Below are 25845 nucleotides of genomic sequence, written 5' to 3'. Positions count from 1 at the left end.
AGCAGCAGCCTCCAAAATGAGAATCAGAGTTCCACATGAGGGGGTTATTAATTAGCAAATATTATAAATGATACTAACTTAAACGTTAGGTGAGCAGGTTACATTGTAACCCTGTGTCCTAACAACACGCTACATGATGAGATTTGCAGTGATGAGCAGTTTGGCTGATTGCATCAGACGAAACGCAACACAAATTTAAACACAGCCATTCAGAAGCACAGAATAGTGCACTCACTGCACTCTAGCTAAATGATGAGGTTTATAATCTAATCAATACACATTAAACCTCTTTAACATTATTAAATGTAGATGCTGAATCACTGATTTGTGTCTGCTTGCACTGAGTCACAGTTCTAAAGTTCACTTTGAATTTTCAATTGATTTTATTCTCCAGATCTGAGGTGAACTATCTGCTGCTACTTTCAGTGGTATGGCAATAAATGTAAAATGACGTTCAAACACATTATTAGCATTCAACACTGAATAAAGCACATGAGATGTATTGCGAGCCATTGCTTTGAGTTAGAACACGGTTTAAATCAGCCTTTAGGCTCGACAGTCAGGCTCGCTCTTGTTGGTATCGTCAATCTGGCAACCTGCACTTGCGTGTGTTTTTAACCAGGCGTGCAATGCCTAGTTTAACCACTGGGTGTCAAACTCAACTACTGCACCTTTAAACAATAGCATTATTTAACACTTCTATTTTGTTTGTCGCTGTCTTTCTCAGTGTGTCATCACTGAATCGACCGGAGAAGAAGAAGAGGAAGAAGCTAATGAAGGACTCTCTGTCTCTGGCAGCCATGCTGCGGCGCTTCACCCGCGAGAAAGAGGAGATCCGCAAGAAATCCCCAGTATCCGCAGTCAAGCTGGTCCGCGCTCCTCCAAACCCGGCCGTCACCTCCGCTGCCGCTCCCTCTGATGACCTGTCTATGGCTGACATCTCCGCTGACCCGGCCATGATGTCACTGTTGGGTGGAGCCACAGAGAACGACATGCTGCAAGAGCTGATGGGCGACCTGGACTTCGGGCTGCTGGACTCTCCGCAGCCGTCTAGCCCTGGGCAGAGCGAGAACGGCAAAGCAGGAGCTACAGGACGAGTGCAGAAGAGTGGGATGATGCCGATGCCACCACCGCCTCTGCCCAACAGCCTGCCTGCACCACTGCTCAAACGCATCGAGGACCTGCGGGCGGTGAGTGCAGGTTTATATTTATCTATAAGCAGAGCTGTAGCAGCTCCTGTGCAGTTTGTGCAGGTTTATTGCTCATGCAGAAAGTCTCTTGAATGCTTGATTCTGATTGGCTGATGAACATTCTAATGCAGGCGTGTGCACACTCTGTTCTGGAGGGCGGCGGGTGTCCTGCAGAGTTTAGTTCCAACCTCAGTCAGATACACCTGGACCAGCTAATCAAGCTCTAGGTATACTAGAAACATCCAGCCAGGTGTATTGAAGGATGTTTGAGCTAAACTCTGCAGGACACTGGCCCTCCAGGACTGAGTTCGGGGAACCTATGTTCTAAGGTGCAGTTATTTTCAGATAAACGCACAACTAAAATAGTTCTGGCAGGTTTTAAACTCATTGCAACTCCATATCACTACACTGAATGGTTTCATTTATTTCACAGCTTGGTCAACAGCCATTAAACAATCACTGAGATGAGGATGAGATGTGTAAGAGACTAGTGCTGCACACCTGACAGGTGTCTGAAATACAGCATCCGCAGATGTGATCACTGTAGTATTAGCAGAATAGTTGACTCTGTTAAACTAAATTGTTAGAAAATAATGGACTCCTAAGGTGTAACAGCAGCTGCATTTAAAATTGTATACCTCCATATGATATAGCACATGAAAAACAGTATGCAGAATAGTATGTCTGAGGTTATAGTATTAAAAGAACAGTAGTCGAGAAGTACCCGGATGATTTACTACTTCCAGCGAGATTCTGAAGTGTGCATTCGATGGATGCTAAGCTATCTTACGATGCAGTGTGAGAGAATACATGACTGGGACTAATGCGGGTAGGTCAGTTAGTTAGTTGGTTAGTTGCTTGGTTGGTTTGTTGGTTACTTGATTGGTTAGTTAGTTACTTAGTTAGTTGTTTAGTTAGTTAGTTGGTTGTTTAGTTAGTTGGTTGGCGGTTAGTTACTTGGTTGGCTAGTTATTTAGTTAGTTGTTTAGTTAATTAGTTAGTTGGTTAGTTAGTTACTTGGTTTGTTAGTTAGTTATTTATTTAGTTAGTTAGTTAGTTGTTTAGTTGGTTGGTTAGTTACTTAGTTATTTGGTTAGTTGTTTAGTTATTTAGTTAGTTAGCTGGTTAGTTAATTACTTGGTTAGTTACTTAGTTATTTATTTATTTAGTTGTTGGTTAGTTGGATAGTTAGTTATTTAGTTAGTTGGTTAGTTAGTTACTTGGTTTGTTAGTTAGTTATTTATTTAGTTAGTTGGTTAGTTGGATAGTTAGTTAGTTAGTTAGTTAGTTATTTAGTTAGTTAGTTGTTTAGTTATTTAGTTAGTTAGTTGTTTAGTTTAGTTAGTTAGTTGGTTAGTTAGTTAGTTATTTGGTTGGTTGATTACTTAGTTATTTATTTATTTAGTTGTTTAGTTAGTTATTTATTTAGTTGGTTAGTTAGTTACTTGGTTGGTTAGTTACTTAGTTATTTAGTTAGTTAGTTGTTTAGTTAGTTGGTTGATTAGTTAGTTACTTGGTTGGTTAGTTAATTACTTGTTGGTTAGTTATTTAGTTAATGGTTTAGTTATTTAGTTGGTTAGTTACTTGATTGGTTAGTTAGTTAGTTAGTTAGTTAGTTAGTTAGTTAGTTAGTTAGTTGTTTAGTTAGTTAGTTGGTTAGTAACCTTACTTGGTTAGTTAGTTACTTGGTTGGTTAGTTATTTAGTTAATGGTTTAGGTATTTAGTTATTTAGTTACTTGGTTGGTTAGTTACTTAGTTATTTAGTTAGTTAGTTGTTTAGTTACTTGGTTGGTTAGTTAGTTACTTGGTTGGTTAGTTAGTTACTTGGTTGGTTAGTTATTTAGTTAATGGTTTAGTTATTTAGTTGGTTAGTTACTTGATTGGTAAGTTAGTTAGTTAGTTAGTTAGTTGTTTAGTTAGTTAGTTGGTTAGTTAGTTACTTGGTTAGTTAGTTAGTTATTTAGTTAGTTACATGGTTTGTTAGTTAGTTGTTTAGTTATTTAGTTAGTTATTTACTTGGTTAACTAGTTAGTCATTTTGAGGGGAACTTGTATTTTAAAATATGCTGCAACTGAAATCTTTGGACACAAATGGAACAGATTAGCATTTACAAAAGAAACACTTAAGTGTATATTGGATCTTTTATTTAGATTACACAAACAAAAAAAAGACGCTTGAATGAAAGGCTAAAAAGCCTAAGATCTCAGAAATGACAGGTGCATGAAAAAACTGTGTCATGTTTATTAGCTTTTTTAAACCATCAATTTAAGAACATTTGTTGATGCAGCGAGAGGTTACAAGTGTGGAGTCCCATAAAAGAGTTCCGGATGGAGACTGTTGTTTTTTGTTTACCTTTTGATTAATGTTGTTGCACGTCCGCCAGTTCCCTCCTCAAAATGAGCGAATTTGAGACACTTGAACCTTAAGGAAGCGATCAGAAAAACAAAACATCAGCAAAAAAACTCGACACAGAGAAACATAAACACCTACTGCTAGCCAGCGTTCCGGAAGTGTTATTGCAGAGCAACAGAAAGAGCATGCAGCAGTATAAATGCACGGCTATGTGCAAGGCTTTCGCTGTTTTTTTTTTTCCTTAGCTTTTTTTATTGGATTTTCAGCTGTGTGTGCATGTTCTGGTTTACAAGGAAAAATCTATAATGACATGGGTATGACTAGGCCCACACAGAATCTGCGCGCGCAGAATTCCGCAGATTTTCTGCAGATTATTAATTCTGTTTATTTACTTAAGTAAATTTGTAAATCTGAATTTAATCAGTTTTTATTCAGTAATTTATTACTTTTTGTTTCATATATTATGGTTTTAGTTTTGATACTCCGCTGGATACTCCCAAATAATTCTGCAGAAATCCGCAGATTTTTACCAAAATTCTCAGCAGAAATAGCAAAAAACGTCTGCAGATTCCGTCTGGCCCTAGGTATGACCTAGTTGTTATACTGTTAATGTGGTTCAGGAGGGCATACCTTGTGTTCTTGTAATTCAGAGTGCTTAAAAATCAGACTTAAAGATGTCTTTTTCACATTTAAAATTTGCCGTAGGATTTCTGTGAATGTTGCTTTTAGGGGTAGTGGTACAGTTAAGGCCATATAGTCAGCTGTTTTTACAGTATAAAATGCATTATGTCCGTCAGAGCCACATATTTGAGTGTGTGCGTGTCATCTTTTCTTTACAGGCAGATTCCGGTGAAGACAGAGGAGACGAGGTAGAGCGAGGTGTAGGAGGAAGATCAGTGAGATAGAAAGTAGACAGAATACAGTGAGATCTGAGAACAGGAAGAGGTCAGACAGAAAGCTGGAGAGTGTCCATCAATCAGAAGATGAGAGTTTATCACTGATGTCTGAGAATATGCAGTGTTTTAACATTCTACATGATTACTGTGTCATCAGTGGATTCTGATTGAAAGAGGTCATGAGCTGAGAAATTAAAATTCTGTTGATTCTTATTTGCATATGAAAGCTTATGGTACTATAAAAGCATCCTGCAAGTTTGAGAACTCAATTATTTGTGGTTGCTTTAAAATCAGCTCGCATTGAAGTCAGTCTGATAAAACCACAGCTTAAGGAATGCTCTGATCTATGATGTAATAAGGTGGATAAGCTCCGCCCCCACTGAAAATCGACACCCACTTCTACTTTACAGCCTGTTTAACTTCTAAATATGTCTGTTAATATGCAAAACTGACAGCCAATCAGAGCAGTGGGCGTTTACTTTCAAGTTGGTCACGCCCATTCAAACAGATCATTCAAATTAGTGTCAAAAACAGCACCGAAAATGGTCAATTATCTCCAAGTAATGATTTATTTAAAGTAAAAATCTTGAAATTATAAATGTACCTCATAGAAAAGTACTGAATATAACTGAGGTAGTTCATGCTCCCCTTTAAAATTGGCTTAAAAGTGAACTTAAGGGTGATTTTTAGTTATTAATAAAATGTTTGTTGTTCTCTCAGGCGTCTCGTCTGTTTGATATGGAGGGCAGGAAGAAGTTTTTCACGCTGGACATGAACAACATCCTGCTTGAGTGAGTTCATACTGCTGTTGTGTTATTTTCTGTATTTTTTCTGGTGTGTTTTCCAGCTGATTTCCCTCTCTGTGTGTGTGTAGTATTGAGCTGCAGGTGCAGGAGCAGCCCGTGCCAATCCGCGCTGCTGTTTACACTCATCTAGAGGCATTTGTGCCCTGTAATAAAGAGGCTCTGCTGAAGCGTCTGAAGAAGCTGAGTCTGAACATCCAGGACGACCGGCTGCGGACGCCGCTGCTCAAACTCAAGCTGGCCGTGTGCAGTGTGATGCCGGAGCAGATCGCGCGATACAACATGGACTGCATGGCTAAAGTCGCCAAGTAAGAGTCTGAATGTTTGCAGTAAAATATTGGAATATTCATCACATTTCTCCATGGGTGCACCATCATGCCTCTTCATCATATGAATACAGCTCTCCCTCGTTTCTGATTGGTCTACACTGATGTGTTCAAGCTGTCAATCACATGAGTTCCACCAATAGCAAACCATCTAATTAGTTTCACATAAACAGGAATATGCTGCCCAATATACAGTTGAAATCAGAATTATTAAACCTCCTCTGAAATTGTGGTTCTTTTTGAAATATTTCCCAAATGATGTTTAACAGAGCAAGGAAATTTTCACAGTATGTCTGATAATATTTTTTCTTCTAGAGAAAGTCTTATTTGTTTTATTTCGGCTAGAATAAAAGCAGTTTTTAATTTTAAGGTCAAAATTATCAGCCCTGTTGTGGTATTTTTTTATCGTCTACAGCAGGGGTTCCCAAACTTTTCAGCCCGCGACCCCCAAAATGACAATGCCAGTGACTCGTGACCCCCAATATTCTCTGAGGTGGTGGTTATAAATACAGAAACCTTGTATGCAATGACGCGCACAAACACACCAATAGACCCAAGTCTATTCTTAGTTTTTTTTTTTTATGTATGTCAGTGCTGTAAATGGGCTAGAAAGTTTAACCTGGTGTTACAAAATCTGCTGCATCTGACAGTATTGCTGTGTCTTTAGTATAATGTAATTACCCGAGAAGTCGCAATCCAATAGAACTAGTAACTATAAGCTACTATAGTAACTATATAGTTTATAGTAACTATAAACGACTATTTTTTTCTCTTCAGTAGGTTATTGATAAAATACAGTAAGCCTTAAGGTTTAATAAAAATTTATTGATTTTTGAAAATCACCAGGCGACCCCCCCCTTCATTGTCCCGCGACCCCTCGGGGGGTCCCGACCCCCACTTTGAGAACCTCTGGTCTACAGAACAAACCATTGTTACACAATGACTTGCCTAATTACCCTAACCTGCCTAGTTAACCTAATTAACCTAGTTCAGCCTTTAAATTACACTTTAAGCTGTGTAAAAGTGTCTTGAAAAATATCTAGTCAAATATTATTTACTGTCATCATGACAAAGATAAAATAAATCAGTTATTAGAAATGAGTTATTAAAACTATTATGATTAGGAATGTGTTAAACAAATCTTCTCTCCGTTAAACAGAAATCTGGGAGGAGGGAGGATAAACAAGCGGTCTAATAATTCTTTTTTTACTCAATAAGCTATTTCTATTAGATAAACGTCACAATAGGAAACCCAAGACTAGCACAACATTTGTTTCATGACTAAAAAAAAAGATTAAAAAATTAAAATATAAAGTGAAAACATATATATGTTTAAGATTATTAATTTTTTTTTGTATATCATTATGAATCCCTTATACAAAAAGCACCGACGTTGAATCACATTCATTTGACATATTTAAATATGATCATTACATATGAATTTTTTTTATTAGGATTTGACCAGTTTTCTTTCAATTCCACTAAATGTACAGTATGTACGTGAATATGCAGAACATTTATTTCCTCAAGCTGTTTAACGTGTACTATTCATTTAATTTTTTACAAAAATACTGCATATCATATGTATTTATCCTGATTTGCAGGAAACTCAAATCTCCTTCAGTGTAAGCTTAGCTTATACAGTTGAAGTCAGAATTATTCAAATAGTTCACAAATGATGTTTAACAGAAGAGCTGTGAACCTACACTAGTCTCAAGGTTCGGTTTTATATTTTCTTCACAGCAGCAGTTCTTGTATTAAAATGTATGAATATATTTATATTTATATATTATTTGTAATAAAATTTTGTCCTTTAATACAAACAGTCAGATATATAAACTGTACTTTTTACCAACTCGAGCATTAAGCAAATAATATAAACAAATATAAATATCCAGCTCACTTTCTGATCCTTGTCTAGTTCTCTTACACTCTTTGATTGGTCACACCCTCAACAAAAACGGTTGCGATTGGCTCTTGCGCGCTGCTCTCTTCACAGATGAGTGACACTGATAAGTGGCAGGCGGCAGCAGCGATCTCACAGCTGATGTATGATAGACACGGTGGAGAAAACTCTGCAGACGCGCGCTCGTTTCTTTATCCAGAAATAACGCTGTAAAACAGCCGAGAGGAGAAGAAAAGCCACGCCTGCAGGTCAAAGGGGCACTGTGTGTGTGTGTGTGTGTGCGTGCGTGCGTGCGTGCGTGCGTGCAAGAGAGAGAGAGAGAAAGAAAGAAAGAAAGAAATGGAGTGCTTTCATTCTCTCGATCTCAGTGAAATATGGGGCTTTTGTTGTATATGTCAGTGAAAGACTGATCCAGCAAACACACACGGTGAAATTGTGCACAGTTTATGACTTTTAAATAGTTAGAGCGTCGTAAATACTCGCGATCACCTCCCTCGCGACAGATCGCAAATGAGGTAAATGACGTCAGTAATAACCGGTTATGATTATTACTGAACCGATACCGAATTGTCCGCGTCTGCATCGCGGTGCACCGAAGAAACGATTAATTTTGACACCCCTATTTAAAAGAGCAAGAAAATTTTCACAGGATGTCTGATAATATTTTTTCTTCTGGAGAAAGTCTTGTTTGTTTGTTTTTTGGCAAGAATAAAAGCAATTTTTAACATTTTTAGATAATTTTAAGCATTTTAAACAATATTTGTTTTGATTTTCTACAGAACAAACCACAGTTGTACAATGGCTTGCCTAATTACCCTAACCTCCCTAATGAACCTAGTTAACCCTTTAAATGTCACTTTAAGCTGAATTCTAGTATCTCGAAAATATTTAGTCAAATATTATTTACTGTCGTCATGCTCAAGATAAAATACATCGGTTATTAGAAATGGGTTATTAAAACTATTACGATTAGAAATGTGCTGAAACAAAACTGTTGAAACAAAACTTCTGTAATTGGGGAAAAAATATACAGGGGGCTAATAATTCAGGATGGCTACTAATTCTGACTTCAACTGTATATTAGAAAAGATGATAATAAAATAGTCTACTTAGCGATCTGAGTGTTTGTCAGTTTTAATCTGTATACTTTGCAACTATTATTCACAGCGCTATAATTTACTCATGTGTTGTCAAGACGTTTTCAGTCATCTAAAAGGTAATGCAGTTTAGTTTGGTAAAATAAGATCAAAAAATGACTTAAATACATATTTCTCTTTGTGGCCCCTTTGGTTGTAGATGAATCAATTTAGATTGAACAACTGCACTGATGACTAAAGTGTGTCATTGTTTTCGAAAACCTCCATTTTCACAGTTTATACACTGCAGCACAAAAACAACGTTTTCAGATTAATCCACTTTGGACATCCTTTATAAAAAGATGCATTTTCATTTTCTTTGAAATGCCGTTTTAGCGTGGACAGAGGCCGAAATAGAGAGAAAATACGCCTATTAGTGTAGACATGACATCAGTGTTGTGTTTGTGCAGGCAGCAGACTGAAGACTTCGACAGGAATGGCTCAGAGGAGGAGGACGATGAGAAGCCTGGAAAACGAGTGATGGGACCCAGGAAGAAGTTTGTGTGGGACGACAAACTCAGGTGAAGGTCAACTCACCTAAACCTGTGCACACTTGATTATTACTGTAATGTGTAAAATCATGGACGCATCTCACAGCGCAAGCCATAACTTATCCTATTAATGTCTACGCTTAATATGTCTTGATGAGGTCTATCTATTGAAAGGGTTACCTAAAACAGAGTAATCCTTAACGTCCCTGTTATGAAGTGCTATATATGCACGGTTAACCGACATGCCGCTTGATTTCTTGCTTCATCACCTAAAATATTACTGTGCTCTCAAGAGACGTGAGGTGAGGGAGGGGAAATATTTCCTACGGTTCTACTGTGTAAATTAAGAATTATATGAACTAAAAAGTTTGACTTTCTGTACTCGTTTTGCACTACGTCATTTGCAGATGTTCATTTAATTAAAAGCAGAGTGTAAACACTTGGGCCCAATCTCAATTCCACCCCTTAGCCCTTCCTCCTACTCCTACCCTTCGTTTTGTGCATTCATGTAAAGGGGTAGCGGTGTCCTGATTCTCTTTAGCTTGAAGGCTGAAGGCTAAGGGGAAGGGCTAGATAGCTAGAAAAAAGGTCTATAATCCATAATAACAGCTATTGTATACAGGCCTGGACTGGGGCAAAAAATCAGCCCTGGCATTTTGGGCCAGAGTGGCCCACTACATTCAATCAAAATGCTATCTATCTGTGCATGTCCAATATGTTAATCAACTCCTATTTTATAAAAACACAAAAGCCATATATATATATATATATATATATATATATATATATATATATATATATATATATATATATATATATATATATATATTAAATAAATAGATAAATACAAACATTAATCTCAATTTAATTTCTGTAAACTGTCCATAAAGATTTAGTTTAAACTTTAAACTTTTATTGTCCGTTCTGCTTGACACAGAAAGGAAATTTTTCTTCAACACTGGATTTAGGACAACAATTACAAACATACAACAACGACACAATAACACTTATCAACACAACAACATAAGTTAAAAGTTTAAAAACCAAATTAGCCCCATACACAATACTGCAAATCATACTTGGTAACCACCTCATTCACTACAAACATTGATCCGGTTTAGAACAACAACTGCCATTGGGATAAATGACTTTTTATAGGCATTTCTTCGTGCTTTAGGAATTCTAAACCTGCGTCCTGATGGTAGCAATTCAAATGCTGAGTGAAGGGGGTGTGTATTATCTTTAAAAATCACAACTGCTCTTTTTTCCATAAAAGAGTCAAATAAAATCTGCAATGAATGCTGTTTGTGACCAGTTATCTTATTTGCCTGATTGATAATTTGCGCTAATTTCTTTTTCTGTTTAAGTGTTGTGTTACCAAACCATGAAACAATATTATATGTAAGAACACTCTCTATAAGTGATCTATATGCCAAGTTTAAAGTCTGTGTACTAACATTAAAACTTCTCAATTTGCGGAGGAGATAGAGGCGCTGACTTGCTTTCTTATAAACCGCCTCTACATTACTATTAAAATTCAATTTATTGTCAATAATTGTGTCTAAATACTTGAAATTTGAAACCTGCTCTACTATTTGTCCGTTTATGGTGACTGGTTTAAAGAGTCCAGTATCTACTCTTCTTGTTTGACTCCCCAGACATAACTCTTTTGTTTTCCCAATATTTAGGTGTAATGAACTTTTGCCAAACCAATCTATAATACTATCAATATATCTAAAATATAAAGAGCTGTTCATTTCTTCCTGACATGAAACCAATGCCAGATCATCAGCATATTTTATGAGTGTGAGATTGTCATCAATATTGTACTGCAGTTCATTAATATATATAGAAAATAAAAGAGGTGATAGTACACATCCCTGAGGTACCCCTATATTTAAAACCGAGCAGTCAGACATAGCATGATTAACACAGACACGTTGTGGTCGTTTTTTTAAAAACTCTCTGATCCATATAATCAACCAGTAACTTACTCCTAAATTATAAAGACGTTCTAAAAGAAGATTAGGTTGAACAGTATTAAAAGCAGCTGATAAATCCATAAAAATTATTCTAACATACATATTTGGCCTATCTAGATGATGTTGAACTTTGTTCAAAAGAGTAAGAGAGGCATCCACAGTGCTCCTGTTGGCCCTATAAGCAAACTGCAGGGAGTTTGTTGAGTTCTAAAAAATACACTATTCATTCATTTATTTTCCTTCGCCTTAGTCCCTTATTTATTAGGGGTTGCCACAGCGGAATGAACTGCCAACTATTCCAGCATGTTTTATGCAGCAGATGCCCTTCCAGCCACAACCCAGTATCGGAAATCACCCATGCAAACTCATACACACACGCACACACACACACACACACACACACACACACACACACACACACACACACACACTCATACACTACAGCCAATTTAGCTGATTCAATACACTATTCACTCAGTCTATATTAAATAATAAACATAACAAAAACTGCCTGCTAATGCATGAGTAAATCTTCGAAGAGAACAGTGTACATTATAACCTCATTCACCTCATCCTGCTTGCTGTTTAAAAAAAAACCATAAGTAAATTTGTTTCATTTTGATATTATGATTAACAGACAGCAAACAGCCTCGTGTAGCTGCATATTTATATGAGCGTCATCTCCACTCTGCATATTTATAACAAAACATGGCTTAAACATAACTGTCTCCTTTCATTTTCATTGAAAAGAACAAACTTTACCCCGTGTCTTTTGCAGAATATCGGTTTTAATAATCAATAATGGCCATTATAACAGTATAACTCACAATAAATGTATACGATTAAGACAAGCAATCAATCAATGTGCAGAATCAGTGTAAGTGGTTACATAAATTAATATATTAGCTTTTTTTGCACTCAGCCAAAACAGAGTTACCTGAGAACAAGTGATTAAAAAAGACCGAAGAGTTGTTAGATAGAGACAAGAAGATGAATTCAGTATCAAGTTTAACAACTATAGTGAGATGAGATCCAGCAGTAGATCTTTGAACTGTCCGACATGCACTATTCTCTCACTTCGGGTTTATACTCGAGGCACCAGCTGAACTACTGGCTGCAGCTCTCGGCAGAGTGTGTGCAGTATGTGTGTGGTCACGTGATTTGCGTTTTTAGCCGTGTACTAGAATGAACAGAGAACTTTTCACAACCGCTTAATGAAACGGCAGTGTGTTTCCCGCGATTTCTCTGCGCCTCCCCTCCATTTCTTCTCTCTGACTTTCCACTGTTTTGACAAATGCACACCAACGTTGCACGCTCACACAGAGCCCCAAAATACTGGCTGTTTTTCAATTCCAAGAACGCAGAGAACGGACTTGCGTTCTTGTAGAGTGCGGTCTTGCCAGGTGTCCTCGGAAGAACGAACTCAGGAGACCGCGAGGGCAGAGAACGCGTCCTTTGAGAAATGGGATGCTGCGTTCTTCCTGATGGTCACATGACCTTCACGTGTTTTAAATGGTAAATTATTTAAACATTACAGCCTTCATACAACGATTTATTGCTTTTTCCCCTTTTCAAAATATATACTTTGCATAAAAACATTATAAATATACTCTGCACAATATAAATAAAACAGATTTTAATACGAATTTCAGCAAACAAACACCCTTAATGTGTTTATTCCTTTATTAAGATATTCATGTTAATGTTTACTTTCACCGTTTCATTTAGAGAAACTCCTGAGGTAAATAGTTTATATCTATGAACTTTAATTATAAATCTAAATAAAATGCAGCGCTTCCCACCTCCAGTCGCAATGACTTCTGGGACTTCCAGAGCGAGTTCGGTGCTCAAGTCTGCATCAGTGCGTCCTCGATATCAAGAACACATCCGGGAAGTTTCACGCGTCCTCCGTACTTGCAGTCTTGAGTATTGGAACTGAACTTAAGCAGCTGATGATGACGTTTCACGAGAACACGAGGACGCAAGACCGCTGAAGAACGCATATTGAGAAACAGCCACTAGGAGTTCGTGATTGGGCCAGCCCAATGTCAACAAAGAAAAGAATCAATGGGCTGCAGAGTGTCACATGGGCCGCCCCGCCTGTCAGAAAAAAAAGCATCTTACTTTCAGAGAGTCACAGATCAGTGATCACAGCATCGTCAATTAATAAGGCAAAAAAAACACTATAGGCTGCTAAGCCGTTTATAGGCCGATCAGATCTAAGATGATGATCAGCCCGGCCCAAAAAGTACGTCAGCCCAGCGGTAAACTGCCCAGTCTGCCAGATGCCCAGTCTGCCCCTGATTGTATAGCATGGAAAACCTTGGAACCAGCTATCGTCCCTTGCCTATTTGTGGGAAACAATGTAATGCACATAAGACACTGATTTCCACAAGACCTTAATCTCTCTCTCTCTCTCTACCCCTCTCCCTCTGTGTGTGTTTGCGCAGGACTCTGCTGTGTAATCTCGTGCGGGTGAAGCTGAGCTGTTACGAGCTTGAGGCTCAGAGTTCACTCTCTCCTGAAGATTACCTGAAGGTCTTCATGGAGACCGAGGTCAAGCCTCTCTGGCCCAAAGGATGGATGCAGGCCAGGTGTGTTTGTGCTCCTTTTTAGAGGCTTCTGTGCATAAAACTGACCCAGTAAAACTCTTCATTTCTCTCTGTTCTCCAGGATGTTGATTAAGGAGAGTCGTTTAGCTCACAATCACCTCACGGCAAACACGTAAGTTTCTCCTCTCCACAAGGGAAGTGGTTATTTCTGCACACTAACCAGATGATGAGGCTGACCCACTTACTTGTGATAGTGCACCTTCATTATTGTGTACCATTCAGGTGCTTATAAATGTTAGTCTTCATATTGATTCTGTTATCAGTGTTACATCTTTACGTTTTTGAAGGGATTTTAGGTTAAGTATGATGACCGTGAAGTTGCACCCCTTTGTCTAGTGAAGTCTTTTCCATTCATTTTCCACAAATGGCGCTGAACACTGCATGAGAAATTGAGAGCTGCAGTAATTCATACAGTGTTTAGATATTTTATTTAACCCTCTCAGGCTCAAATTAATTTCTAAAAACAGGAAAAATCTGATATTTAGGGAAAATTATCATATGGGGTAGTACAATAGAATCCTGACTTTTTTTTTTTTTTTTAGAGAGACCTTCACATGCAAGGTGTTCTGGGATGTTGCAGATTTGCAACATTGGCCAAGTGTAGTAATTAGACACTGACGATTAGGGTTGTAACGATATAAATTTTTTACGGTATGATAATCGTCTAAAACAATACCACGGTTTGACGGTTTCGCGGTATACGGTATGTTACAAATGTTACAAAATAATAGAACAGTGAAGCAAATTTGACTTTTTCCAAATAATATATTTTTAGTTACTATAAACAACACCACTTACAATGAACAAATAAAAATAAGAAAATAATAAATAATGTGTCAAAGTCCAAATAAACATGGTGCAAATCCTCAGTAAAAAAATAGATATAAATATTTACTATACTATAAATAGTTACATAACGAAACTAGATTCAATATGGAACATCTTTAGGTTTTATGTGCCAGCATGGATATGGTTGTCTGTGGATATGGATTTGGATATGGTTGTCTGCAATGCAGACAAACAGCTGCACCTTCATTTGTGTCTTTTGAAAACAGCAAGAGCAGCAGTTCGTCTTTGCTGTGTCACTGTTTTGTCATGTTTCTGTGCTGCTGTGCATGCAAAAGTACTTAGTATGAGAATTATTTCATGCAAAACTTTTTTTTTTTTGCGTTTTATTTAGCCGCGCATAAATGTAAAGCCTATCTCTCATTCTGTGTTGTTCAAAAAGCTCATTGTTGGTCCACAAACAAAAGCGAAACCTATGCTTATTGGTTGTGATATAGCGAGTTTGAACCAATCTGGGCATGGAGGAGGGACAATGCATCAATGTATCATGTCTGGTTTGTCCGGAGACACAGTGACGAGCGTTTCTTTGTCAAATCAGCGTTGTCAAATGTTGATGACGTAACCGCACTGATTCCGGAGCCTCTGAAAGTCCGCGAATGTTATGTGATACAGCACTGAAGCTGAGATTCTCTTCTTTATGCCAATCTTTGAATTGTATGAATCGGATCAGCGGATCAAAAGTTATTAAACATTTAAGAGCAATACTTATTTTTAGCCGCGGGCGGCTGTCTCGGTCTTTAAGGGTTAAAACCGTTGATATGCAATTGTTCATGGTATGATAATCGTGCACGTTCAAATCGTGGTAAACCGTCATACCGGTATATTGTTACAACCCTACTGACGATTGAATATGATATGAACACTACCTTTTTATATACAACTTTTCAAACAATGTAACGAATTGCTTTTCAGTGGCAGAACAACAACATAAACAATATGGGATCCAAATCCAATATCTCAAATCCTCATTGAGGAGGTCATGTTTCCAAGTCACTTTGTCATGTGGTAGTCCAAGAAACTTTTTTTGTGTGTGCGTCATCTGGTGAGCAAGTGGGGAAACTGTTTGTTGCTAAAGGACAACCAAGTCCTGGTACTTCTGAGTAAAAAAAACTCAGAAAATATGTATCTGGAGTAATAAGGTAGTTAATTTTTAACTGTTGCAAATCAGCAACGCCTGCCTTGAGAGGGTTAATTCAATGCGCTCTATTCTGTAACCTAAAAAAAATTGTGATTCTCTAATAAAAGGGTTAAATAACATGCCAATGTTGTAGTCTTAGATGTACACACTTGCAGCCAATGCATGCATGTGTGTGATTGTATGAACAAAGTCTTCCTTTTTGTTATTGTTGTTGTTGTAATTATTTGTTATAATAGTATATTTCCCCCTGAAAATGACAATTCTGTCATCATTTTCATTGCAAAAGATGCTTTTATAAGATTTTTTTTTTTTTGTCTTGTTTCTAGTCCAAATATCCAAAAATTCTTATATCAGGGAGCATTTTCTAGAGAAGCGAAACATCTGTTCTTGCTTTAAGAAATGATATGCCAATATTGTTATTGATAACCAAAAAAAATGGACTGGATGTGTTTATATCACTCCAATATGACGGTCTATACGCTATACTTACACACATGTCTGTCCAAACAGCTGGATAAGAAGATTTTTCACCATTGGTGCCCTTTAAATCAAGAAGCATTTTCTAGACACGCAAAACAAAATGCCTTGTTTAAAGAAATAATATGCCAATGTTAACTGAGTTTTCCCTTAAAACAAGCAAAATATACAGGCAATGGGGTAAGCAAAATAATCTTGCTATTCCTTTTGACATAAGATTATTTAGCTTACTCCATTGGCAGATTATTTCCCAAATGGATTCTGTACATGCGTTTTGAAGCAGTGCGAAAGTGGACACTATGTTTTGAGTGCGTGTTTGACCACACATATACACATAATAATAATAATAACAATATCTAAACATGTTGATCTTGGTGATTTTTCTTTAAAAAACAACCAATTTTAGCGGGTGGTGTACCCCTTATTTTCACATCTCATTTTTGTCAGGTATGGTGACCACTAATCTCTACACCATCTTTAAAACACAACACAAACACAGCTTTCACCTCATGGAAACCCGGCCTCTGCTTTCTTTTGATTGGACAATGCAAAAAGGCTGACGTAGCACGCTTTTTCTGCTCAGAGTTTTTAAACTGTAGACACAGAGCACAACGACAGAAACGCGAGACTCCGCAGGCAGTTAAACTGCGAGGTGCGTAGGGTGCAAAAGCAAAGCGCAAGACACTCGCGGGCATTTGAAAACCAAAAAAAAGACTAGGGTTGTCACAATATTAAAATTAGAGACCAATCGACAGTGAAATTTTAATATTGTCCATTCCCGCTAACATTTGAACACTGATAAGCACGTTATTACACAGCGCTGATTTGCCATTGTGTGAAATAACTGTGATTGGTCGGCATCAGTTCACTGTCCAGTGCAAAGTCCCATTGCTCAACTGGTTTGTCTAAGCTGACATACGAGCGATCCGCTGATGAATTGGGGCTTTAAAGCGCTCCAGTGTCCCTGTATCTGAAATAAACGTTTCTAAAATTTCAGTATCAATTGGTACAGAATTCCAGTATCATGACAACCCTACTCTCAACACAAAAAACACATTGGTGTGATCAAGGTCTTAGTCTGTTTTTTTTGTTTCTACCTTTTAATAAGTATTGTTTGTCTGGTTCTCCTACTGTTTGTAGTGTCTTTAAACACAGGAAAGGCACTATATGAATAACTTGCAGGACTATAACTTCTTATGATTATTTTTGTTGCTTTCTCGACTTACTGAAAACCTTTTTTCCTTTCCTTCAGAGTGAAGAAACGGGTGCTACCTACTCCGAAAGCCAAACCCAAGCCTCAGGACAGCGGTGTGCTCCAGCGGCCGCCCGTCTCAGTGGACACCCCCTCGCAGACCCCCTCCACCCCTGCCATCCCGCGACCACAACCATCCCCGCCGGAGCCCATCTGCCTGTCGGACTCTCTGGATGACGATCTGATAGCTCCGTCTCTGGACTCCATCTCTCATGCGCTGGCCATGCTCAGCAGCGCCGCCAAAGACCTGGTGCAGTCCGACAGCCTACCGTCCAGCGACCCACCCAAACCTGCGCCTCCACAGCAGGCCAAGAAAAGCACCAACACCCCCCCACCACCTCCATCTCCCAGCATCCTCTCCTCCTCATCTCCATCTGTTAAAGGCGTCAGCGTCTTATCACAAGTTCAAAGACCTTCAGTTATTCCCACCCAGCGACCAACGGTCGCCCAGCCCACAAAAATAGGCGTGTCTCCCGCAAAGCCCCGCCCACCTCCTACAGCCTCGCCCCTTCACGCGCCTCAAAAGATCACAAATAAAACTGTAGTCACTCTTCCTGCGGGTCTCATCAAATCCAGCAATAGTGCATCACCTCAGCCGCGTGCTCTTCCGAACGCTTCCTCCGTTATTAACGTTAAACCCACAGCGCCTTTCCACGTCACCAAAAACCACGAGGCTCCCAAACCGGGCTTCATCACGCCCATGCAGGCCACCATCACTAAATCACCGCATAACCCCAGTTCAAACATCATTAAGCTCACGCCCACCGCCTCGCCGGTCTCCAGGCCCACTGCATTACCCAGCATGCACCAGCACACCGCCTCTAAGAGCGCAGGGTTCCACCCGGGGTACGTGGCAGGGGGTTACAGCGCCCCCACGGCGCAAAAGAGCTCCTCTCAGGGCAACAGCGTCTCCAGCCTGTCTGTGCAGAGCAGCGCTGTTAAACAGCTACCTGTCAGTTCTCCGCCCACACCGGTTGCAACAGCTAATCACAGCCAGAGACTCCGACCAGTGGGAGGAGCCAATCAGGGGGTGAAGACAATCACATCAGTGTCCACAGCCACATCTGTCTCTCCACTCGCACAGGTAATATAGATATAGTTATGAATATGTTTGTACATTATTAAATGTTCGTGAAATTCTCATAACTATTTAATTATTGTTATTTGTATTGTTATTATTATTATTATTTGTAGCAATTGATTTTCTCCTACCGTTTGAGTTGCTTTAACTTGAGTTTTACAGTAGTCAGATGGTTTGAGTTCTCTTCATTTATTGGGTTTTACTGTGCTTATATTACTTCATGTACTCAAATGGATAAAGTTCACAGTAGGGTCGGGCCAATAGAGTGGAGGAACTATGAAGTCACCTTGTAGGCTAATCGACTGCTAGCATGAAACTGGTTCCCTCGATAAAATCCCTACAGGAGTTGTTCATAGGCTTTCCGAAGATTGCAAATAATAAGCTCTGTGTTCAAACACTGTTCACTACACTTACATGTTTTGTCCAGCCGGATAATCCTCGCACGGAAATACAACTTTGAGCACTTTTGGATCTTAAATGAAAGTGCAAGAATTGAAAAGCTAACTTTAGGCTATAAACGGACTGCGCTGCCCTCGGGGTGCTCGCCTGTGACGTCAGCCCCACAGACAACTTATCAAGCTTATTGTTAGAAATATGCTCCATGACAGTTAATCTCTGTTTATTACATTATACATTAATTCACACGTTTGCATTACTGAGAGCAGGACAGAGACAGGCTGCACTGGTAAGCTGTATCCTCATAATATTGTTAATTTAAAATAAATGATCAACAAATGAATCTGCCTCGACATCCTTTACATGTAAAGGAATTATCTACACACAATCTGAATTCCCAATTAGAAAAATACTACAAACTACAAAATACTATTCATGAAAATACTTTAATAACAGAATCCAAATGCTCAACACAAGCGAGCTGCGCTCCAGACCAGTTCAGCTCGATGGCGTCTAATGGCTCCGACACCGCCTGTAGTCCCATTTAGCAACTTGATAGCAACCGTCTTTTTAAAGAAGCATAACCGATTTAATAAATCAAGAGTGTGCTGTAACTGATGTGTTTTTTGTCGTAGAACAAAACGTGAAAGTATCTTGAGTTTGTGTTAGCCACGAACCTAAAGCCTGGTTTATACTTCTGCGTCAAGTGACCGGCGTAACCCACGGCGCATGTAACGCTTGGTTGTGCATTTATACTTCTGCGCACTGTCTCTGTTGGTCTGCATTAACACTTCCGAAACGCTAGTTGGCAGTGAGGTGTAAATGTTCCTCTGTGTCGAGTTTCTTCGCTGCTGTTTTGCTTTTCCTGAACACTTGCTGGATGTACAAGTGGCTTAAACTCGCTCATTTTGAGGCAGGAACCGGCAGACGTGCAACAACTTTAACTATGAGGTAAACACAAAACAAAACTTTCCATCCGGAGCTCCTTCACGGGACTCCACACTTGTGAACCATCGCTCCATCAGGCTCGCACCATTCGCACGGCTCTCGGTCCCGCCCAGATTCGTCAGCGCTACCAAGCCGACCAATCACAGAGCTTACGCTACGCGTCGTTGCGACGTGTAGTTACATTTTTTGAGAGGTGCTCATCAGTGACGGCCACTGCGAAGGGCTATGCATCAACGCCATAGCATACGCCGGCGTTTGACGCAGAAGTATAAATCAGCCTTTAGTTAGCGATTTTTTTTTTTTTTTTTTTTTTTTTTTTTTTTTTTTTAATTTTTTTTTTTACTGAAATCCCATTCAAAAAAACCCATTGACTTTGGGACGAGGAAACCGGAACTGCTAAAAAGCTATCTCGCTTCCGGGTTTTTGCATACAAATTGACGTCATAGTTCCTCCACTCTATAGACAACACAATGCTGAGCCGGCATCGCCGATCTTCCGTCCCCGTCGCAAACCCGCTCGCGAAAAATACACACTCAGGCCCCGTTTACACTAATAGGTCTTAGTATTAAAATGGCATTTAAGAATGAATATGATCCACATCCACACCGTGTTTTACCTAGCATTTCTGAACAGCCCTCTGCAGAAAACGCACATCACGTGACCACACACAGCCACACACACTGTCGTGCGCTCATCTGAGCTCCAGAGAGCAGTGCACGTCAGACAGTTTATCAAGGATGTACCGCTGGATGACGTCTCACTATAGTTGTTAACCGTGATATTTAATTAATCTCGTCTCTATCTAACGACTCTTCGGTCTTTTGAATCTATCAGGTAACGTGTCACAGCATCAGTACACTGCTTCAGTCTTTCACTTTCACACTTGTGCTTATTAATTTTAGTGAAAACCTCAGATATTGTTGGTTTTGCACCTTTTTTACCGAACAACCTCCCGCGGAAAAAGTGATTGACAGGTGGTAATTTCTGTGCAGCTTATCTTTATTTAATTATGATTTGTTTATGGGTAGAACAAAGACCATGCTGGTCAGGTAGTTGAAAGGGTAGGCTACAACTAATTAATGTTATGAATTAATTAATTATTCGTAAATAAATAATTCACCTCCGCCTATGACGACAATGCCATCGTCCATCGCAATGTTTAACATAAGACATCGTACGATGCCAAATTGGTGGACATTGCCCAACCCTAGTTCACAGTACTCATGAGGATTAGTTTTTTAACTCAAATGGTTTGTTGCAATCGGTTTCCTCAAATAGTTTGAGCCTTAACTTTTGGGGATTTACAGTGTTAAAAAATTTTTTTATTTAAATTTATTTATATTTACATTCTATTTGTATACCTTCATTTTAAAATGTTTTTTTATTCAGATTTAATTAAATTAATAAAAATATATTTTAAATATAGTTTCACGTTTAATTTAGTCCCTTTATTATGAATAATTTAATTTTAAAATGTTATTTATTTTTTCAAAACAACAACAGGAATCAATCCAAGGCACTCAAAATATGTGGAAAATTTAAAAAGCCTTTATTCACATGGCTAAATCCTAAAAAGCCTACGCGTTTCGGCAAGAATGTGCCGTCATCAGGGTAACAGTATTGTTGTTTTGCTTTATTGTTAACGAAGTGCATCAATTTAAACTGATTTTGGCACTAAACGCCAAGAAATAAAACAAATTTTCTAAATAAAACTGTATTTTATAATTGTAATAAACATCAAAATACGCTTGAACAAATGTATGAAGTATGAACAAATGACTTTTAGTATGGGTTTTACGTTATTTTACAGGTTTATTTTATTATACAGTTTTATTTTATTTATTAATTACAATTAAACTAAAATAATGTGCATTTCTGTGTGCATGTTTATGAATTCAAATTTTTTTTTCTTTCATTTGAATGTTTTAATTAATTAATTAATTTATTATTTAATTTCTCTATTTAATCTCTTTATTTTTATGTTGTAATCACCGACTGCTTTATGCTTTAGACAGCTTTATAAAGCAGATCTAAGATTATTTTCATGCGAGTAGGGATGCACTGATTATAAGTTTTGGTTGTACGATTATAGTCTAAGAAATAATCACAGTTTTACGGTTATTATGATTATTTGCATTAATTAATTTCGCCACTAGTTTAAAACTAAAATTATTTTAAGTTTGGTTTTGTAGTTTGGGCCTAAATAAATATTTGTTGGAATTTTAAAAGTTCATTTTATTGACGTTATAAAAATCTGTGGATTTTATTGATGTTTTTATTGGGTAAAATTGCTACTTTTTACTGTCAATCGATGTGTTTTGGTCATTATCAATGCATTGTTAAATAAGCGTGTGCAGCATGGCAATAGAGATCTGCGCGGGACTAAATTTTGAACCCCGCTCCCGCCCGCACCCGCCAGGTTTTAGCCGGAACCCGACCGCTCCCGCTTATATTAAGCACTTGATGTCCCGCTGCCCGACCCGCCCCGTTTTCTATCCGCTGCGCCCGATCCCGCTAAAGAGCGGGGGGAGAACAAAACCGAAAATCACCAAGTTATACAGTCCAGACAGCCTATAACAAGCTGTCTGTATAAACACACACACGCACAGCACCAAGCACACACATACACACACACACACACACACACAGATAAAGCTTTCTCTCTCATTCGCGCGCGCGTGCGTGCGCCCTCTAACACACACTCATAAGCATCAAGCACAAACACAGGCAAAGCTCTATCGCGCACACACACACACACACACACACACACACCTCTCATTCGCGTGTGCGCATACATACACACACACACTGCAACAAACAAGCCAAACACAGCATCGCGCTATTTCATTTACACACATACATACGCGTGCTCTCTCGGGAGTTGGGAGCGATATTGCTAGACAGCCCGCTCCCGTCCCAAATTAAACCCGCTACCGACCGCTCCCGTGATTTATTCGGAAATTTATACCCGCGCTGTAGAAATCTGGTCGGGTCCCGCAGCGCCCGCGGGACAGCCGCGGGAATGCAGACCTCTACATGGCAAAAATAGACCCACTGCCAAAACTTTCACGGCACTACTGCTTCAGTGAAGTTCTCGCCTCGCGCAGACACGCTGCTGCTGCGTGCAGTTTGAAAGCTTAATCTGTTAACATGGACGCCAAAAAAAAAAAAACATGTGCTGCTCACACTTGCGGTGTGAAACAGGCTTAAGTCTTTCAGCACTCTCTCTGAAAATGCTCGATTGATCTTGGCTGGTTCATCAGCACTCACCACATGCTCGATATCATTGGCGCCATTCTTTGTGGCGTAAATTTAAGTGGGTTTGCAAATCTGTGTACTTTCCATTGCTTCTTTCTCAAACTTCAGCTGTTTTCAGTTCTCACAGTCACAAAAGCCCCCTGTCATCTCAACTAGGTGCGTTGAGTTGCGTGCGCTTCCCTCCATTGAAAACAACGGACTTGAATGAGCTTGCCTTAATTAATAGCCTCATAGTTAGTCCGGTGTGCGCGGTTATTAATCTTGGTGTACAAACTAGCGCACAGTTGGCATAACTTTTAGTTGCTGCAGTTTTGTTCTGTGCAAAAACATGGTGTTGACAAGCCTTTAATTTTACGAGCACTTTTAAGCACGATTAATTAACCGTGACGAATTAAATCGCGGTTAATAGTGAAACCGGTTAATTGTTGCATCCCTACATGTTATTGTGGCTTTTTTTTTTCTGACACCCACAGAAGTGTTTCCCCCTCACCTATATATGGTTTCTTTTTTTATATTATATTTTTATTTCGACCTTAAAGCAACACAGAGCAATACAAAATCAACAACATTTATAAAGACAGAAAAAACAAAAAAAAGATTTTAAAAGCATTATTACATCAGTTTCTCCAGTATTATACATAGGATAACAATGTTACACATACTGTTGAAGTCAGTATTATTAGCCCCCCTGAATTATTAGTCCCCCCTGTTTATTTTTCCCCAATTTCTGTTTAACGGAGAGCAGATTTTTTAAACACATTTATAAACATAATAGTTTTAATAACTCATCTCTAATAACTGATTTATTTCATATTTGTCATGATAACAGTAAATAATATTTGACTTGATATTTTTCAAGACACTTCTATACAGCTTAAAGTGACATTTAAAGGCTGAATTAGGTTAACTAGGTAGGCTAGGGTAATTAGGCAAGTCATTGTGTAAAGAATTTTAGTTCTGTAGACAGTCAAAAAATAAATTAGCCTAAAGAGGCTAATAATATTGACCTTAAAATGGTGTTTAAAAAATTAAAAACTGATTTTATTCTAGCTGAAATAAAACAAATAAGACTTTCTTCAGAAGAAAAAATATTTTCAGACATACTGTGAAAATTTCCTGACTCTGTTAAACATCATTTGGGAAATACTAAATAAATAATAATAATTCAAAGGGGGGCTAATAATTCTGGCTCAACTGTGTAAATCTAGGCCAGTGGACACAGGCAATATGGTGTTCTTGCAGACAATGCCAGGTTTAGACCTTTAAACCATTAACCTTGTCATTTGTATATATGGTTTCTAAATGATTCTGCCATGTCTGTGTTCAGGTGTCGTCGTCCTCTGCTCTGCTGGGCTCTGCGGCTCCAGCTCTGCCTCTGGGATTCGGGATGTTAGGAGGTCTGGTTCCCGTCTCTCTCCCCTTCCAGTTCCCGAACCTGCTGAATCTGCCCTCGTCTGTGGTCTCCACCGCGTCCAGCAGCGGCTCCAGCAGCGCCAGCGCCTCCGGCTTCAGCCTTTCACCCAGTGAGTCTCCCACACACACACCCATCATTTTCACCACGCAGACACACACAGGTTTGTTTCACTATCTTAGTGAGGACTTTACATAGACTTAGTTACTTAGACCTAGTCCTAACCCCTCATAGAAACAGCTGCAGATTAAAGGGCCATGAAACCCCCTCGTTTCAGCAGGGTGTTTTCACACCTCTACTTTGGAAAAAGTCAGAAAAGTGGGCGTGTCCAGCTCTGTTTAGGGGGGAGTGTCGGAGGAACTAAAGTGGGAGGGTGTGGGAGTGTCTATTTGGGCACACGCGAGTTTCAGTCAAAACACACACACATGAGAAAGTGATGGTGTTTAACCTACATGGACATCTGTAGTCGAATTATTTGCCAAATTATTAAATGGTGGACTTTAACTGCAGTTTGGCTCTTTCATTCAGGGAATTCATTCATGCCCCTCGCGACAAACGCGATATTTGATTCGAGGTGCTGCTCTAAGCGTGTATTTTTCATGCAATGTTTGATACCGCACGGCGAATGAGAGAAAAAAAAACTCTGCATTTCCCGGAAACTTAGATGCACACGGCAGGTAGCGTCAGAAAGCCGCGTGAGTTATTCCGGTCACTAAATGCGGTGCTAACATGTTTGCACTCAGTGCAATAGTTAACTTAATTTGATACGAACAAACTGAATAAACAAAGAGCACTGGTCGCTCACTTACCAAATCTGTAGAGACAGGACAATCACCAGCAACTAGAGCCGCGTCTTTATGAAGAGGAGACTAACGTTACAAGCAAATCCGGATCTCAGCGTTTGCAGATGAGAACAGCTCTCAGGTAAACAATGTTCCTCCTTAGACACGTAAGTTATTGTTGTCGAGCGTCGCGTACACTGTTAATCCACACATGATCCAGCTGAGCTCTCACAGAGAGAAAATGAAAACGAAACTTAACTGCAGCAAACTATAAAAGCAACACTTCACGCTTGTTTTGCCAACACAACGTGACGTCTCTGCCATCTACACTCTGACAGTAATGAATATTAATGAAGTTGCACAATAGAGCGCGCTGATTGGTTTGAACCAAGCTTTACTCATGCATTAATGCATCACACTGTAAGACGTAATAAGACTCACTCTGGCACAGACGCCCAGTCTGCACGCTGGAATACACGCTATTATGTCATGACCGTGACGCAGCTTCAAAAATTCGTTTCAAACAGGAAGTACGAATTTGCTTGAAATAACGCAAAAACA

At 39.0% G+C, this 25845-nt stretch overlaps 1 protein-coding gene across 3 annotated transcripts in view; it reads left to right on the top strand.

The window, feature by feature from the left end:
• The window catches only part of ubn2b (ubinuclein 2b), a 57392-nt gene that overhangs the window by 25631 nt on the left and 5916 nt on the right, over positions 1-25845 (top strand). For 2 of the 3 annotated variants that reach the window (XM_005164318.4, NM_001104940.1), the window contains 8 exon segments: positions 728-1190; positions 5160-5230; positions 5314-5550; positions 9021-9131; positions 13534-13677; positions 13757-13807; positions 17409-18492; positions 24419-24614. In XM_005164318.4, coding sequence (XP_005164375.1) covers positions 728-1190; positions 5160-5230; positions 5314-5550; positions 9021-9131; positions 13534-13677; positions 13757-13807; positions 17409-18492; positions 24419-24614 — 2357 coding nt within the window. 3 annotated transcript variants of the gene reach the window in all.

The sequence above is a fragment of the Danio rerio genome, chromosome 3, assembly GCF_049306965.1.
Source record: "Danio rerio strain Tuebingen ecotype United States chromosome 3, GRCz12tu, whole genome shotgun sequence".
Classification (NCBI taxonomy): Eukaryota; Metazoa; Chordata; class Actinopteri; order Cypriniformes; family Danionidae; genus Danio; species Danio rerio.
This window is presented reverse-complemented; position numbering and strand designations above follow the sequence as displayed.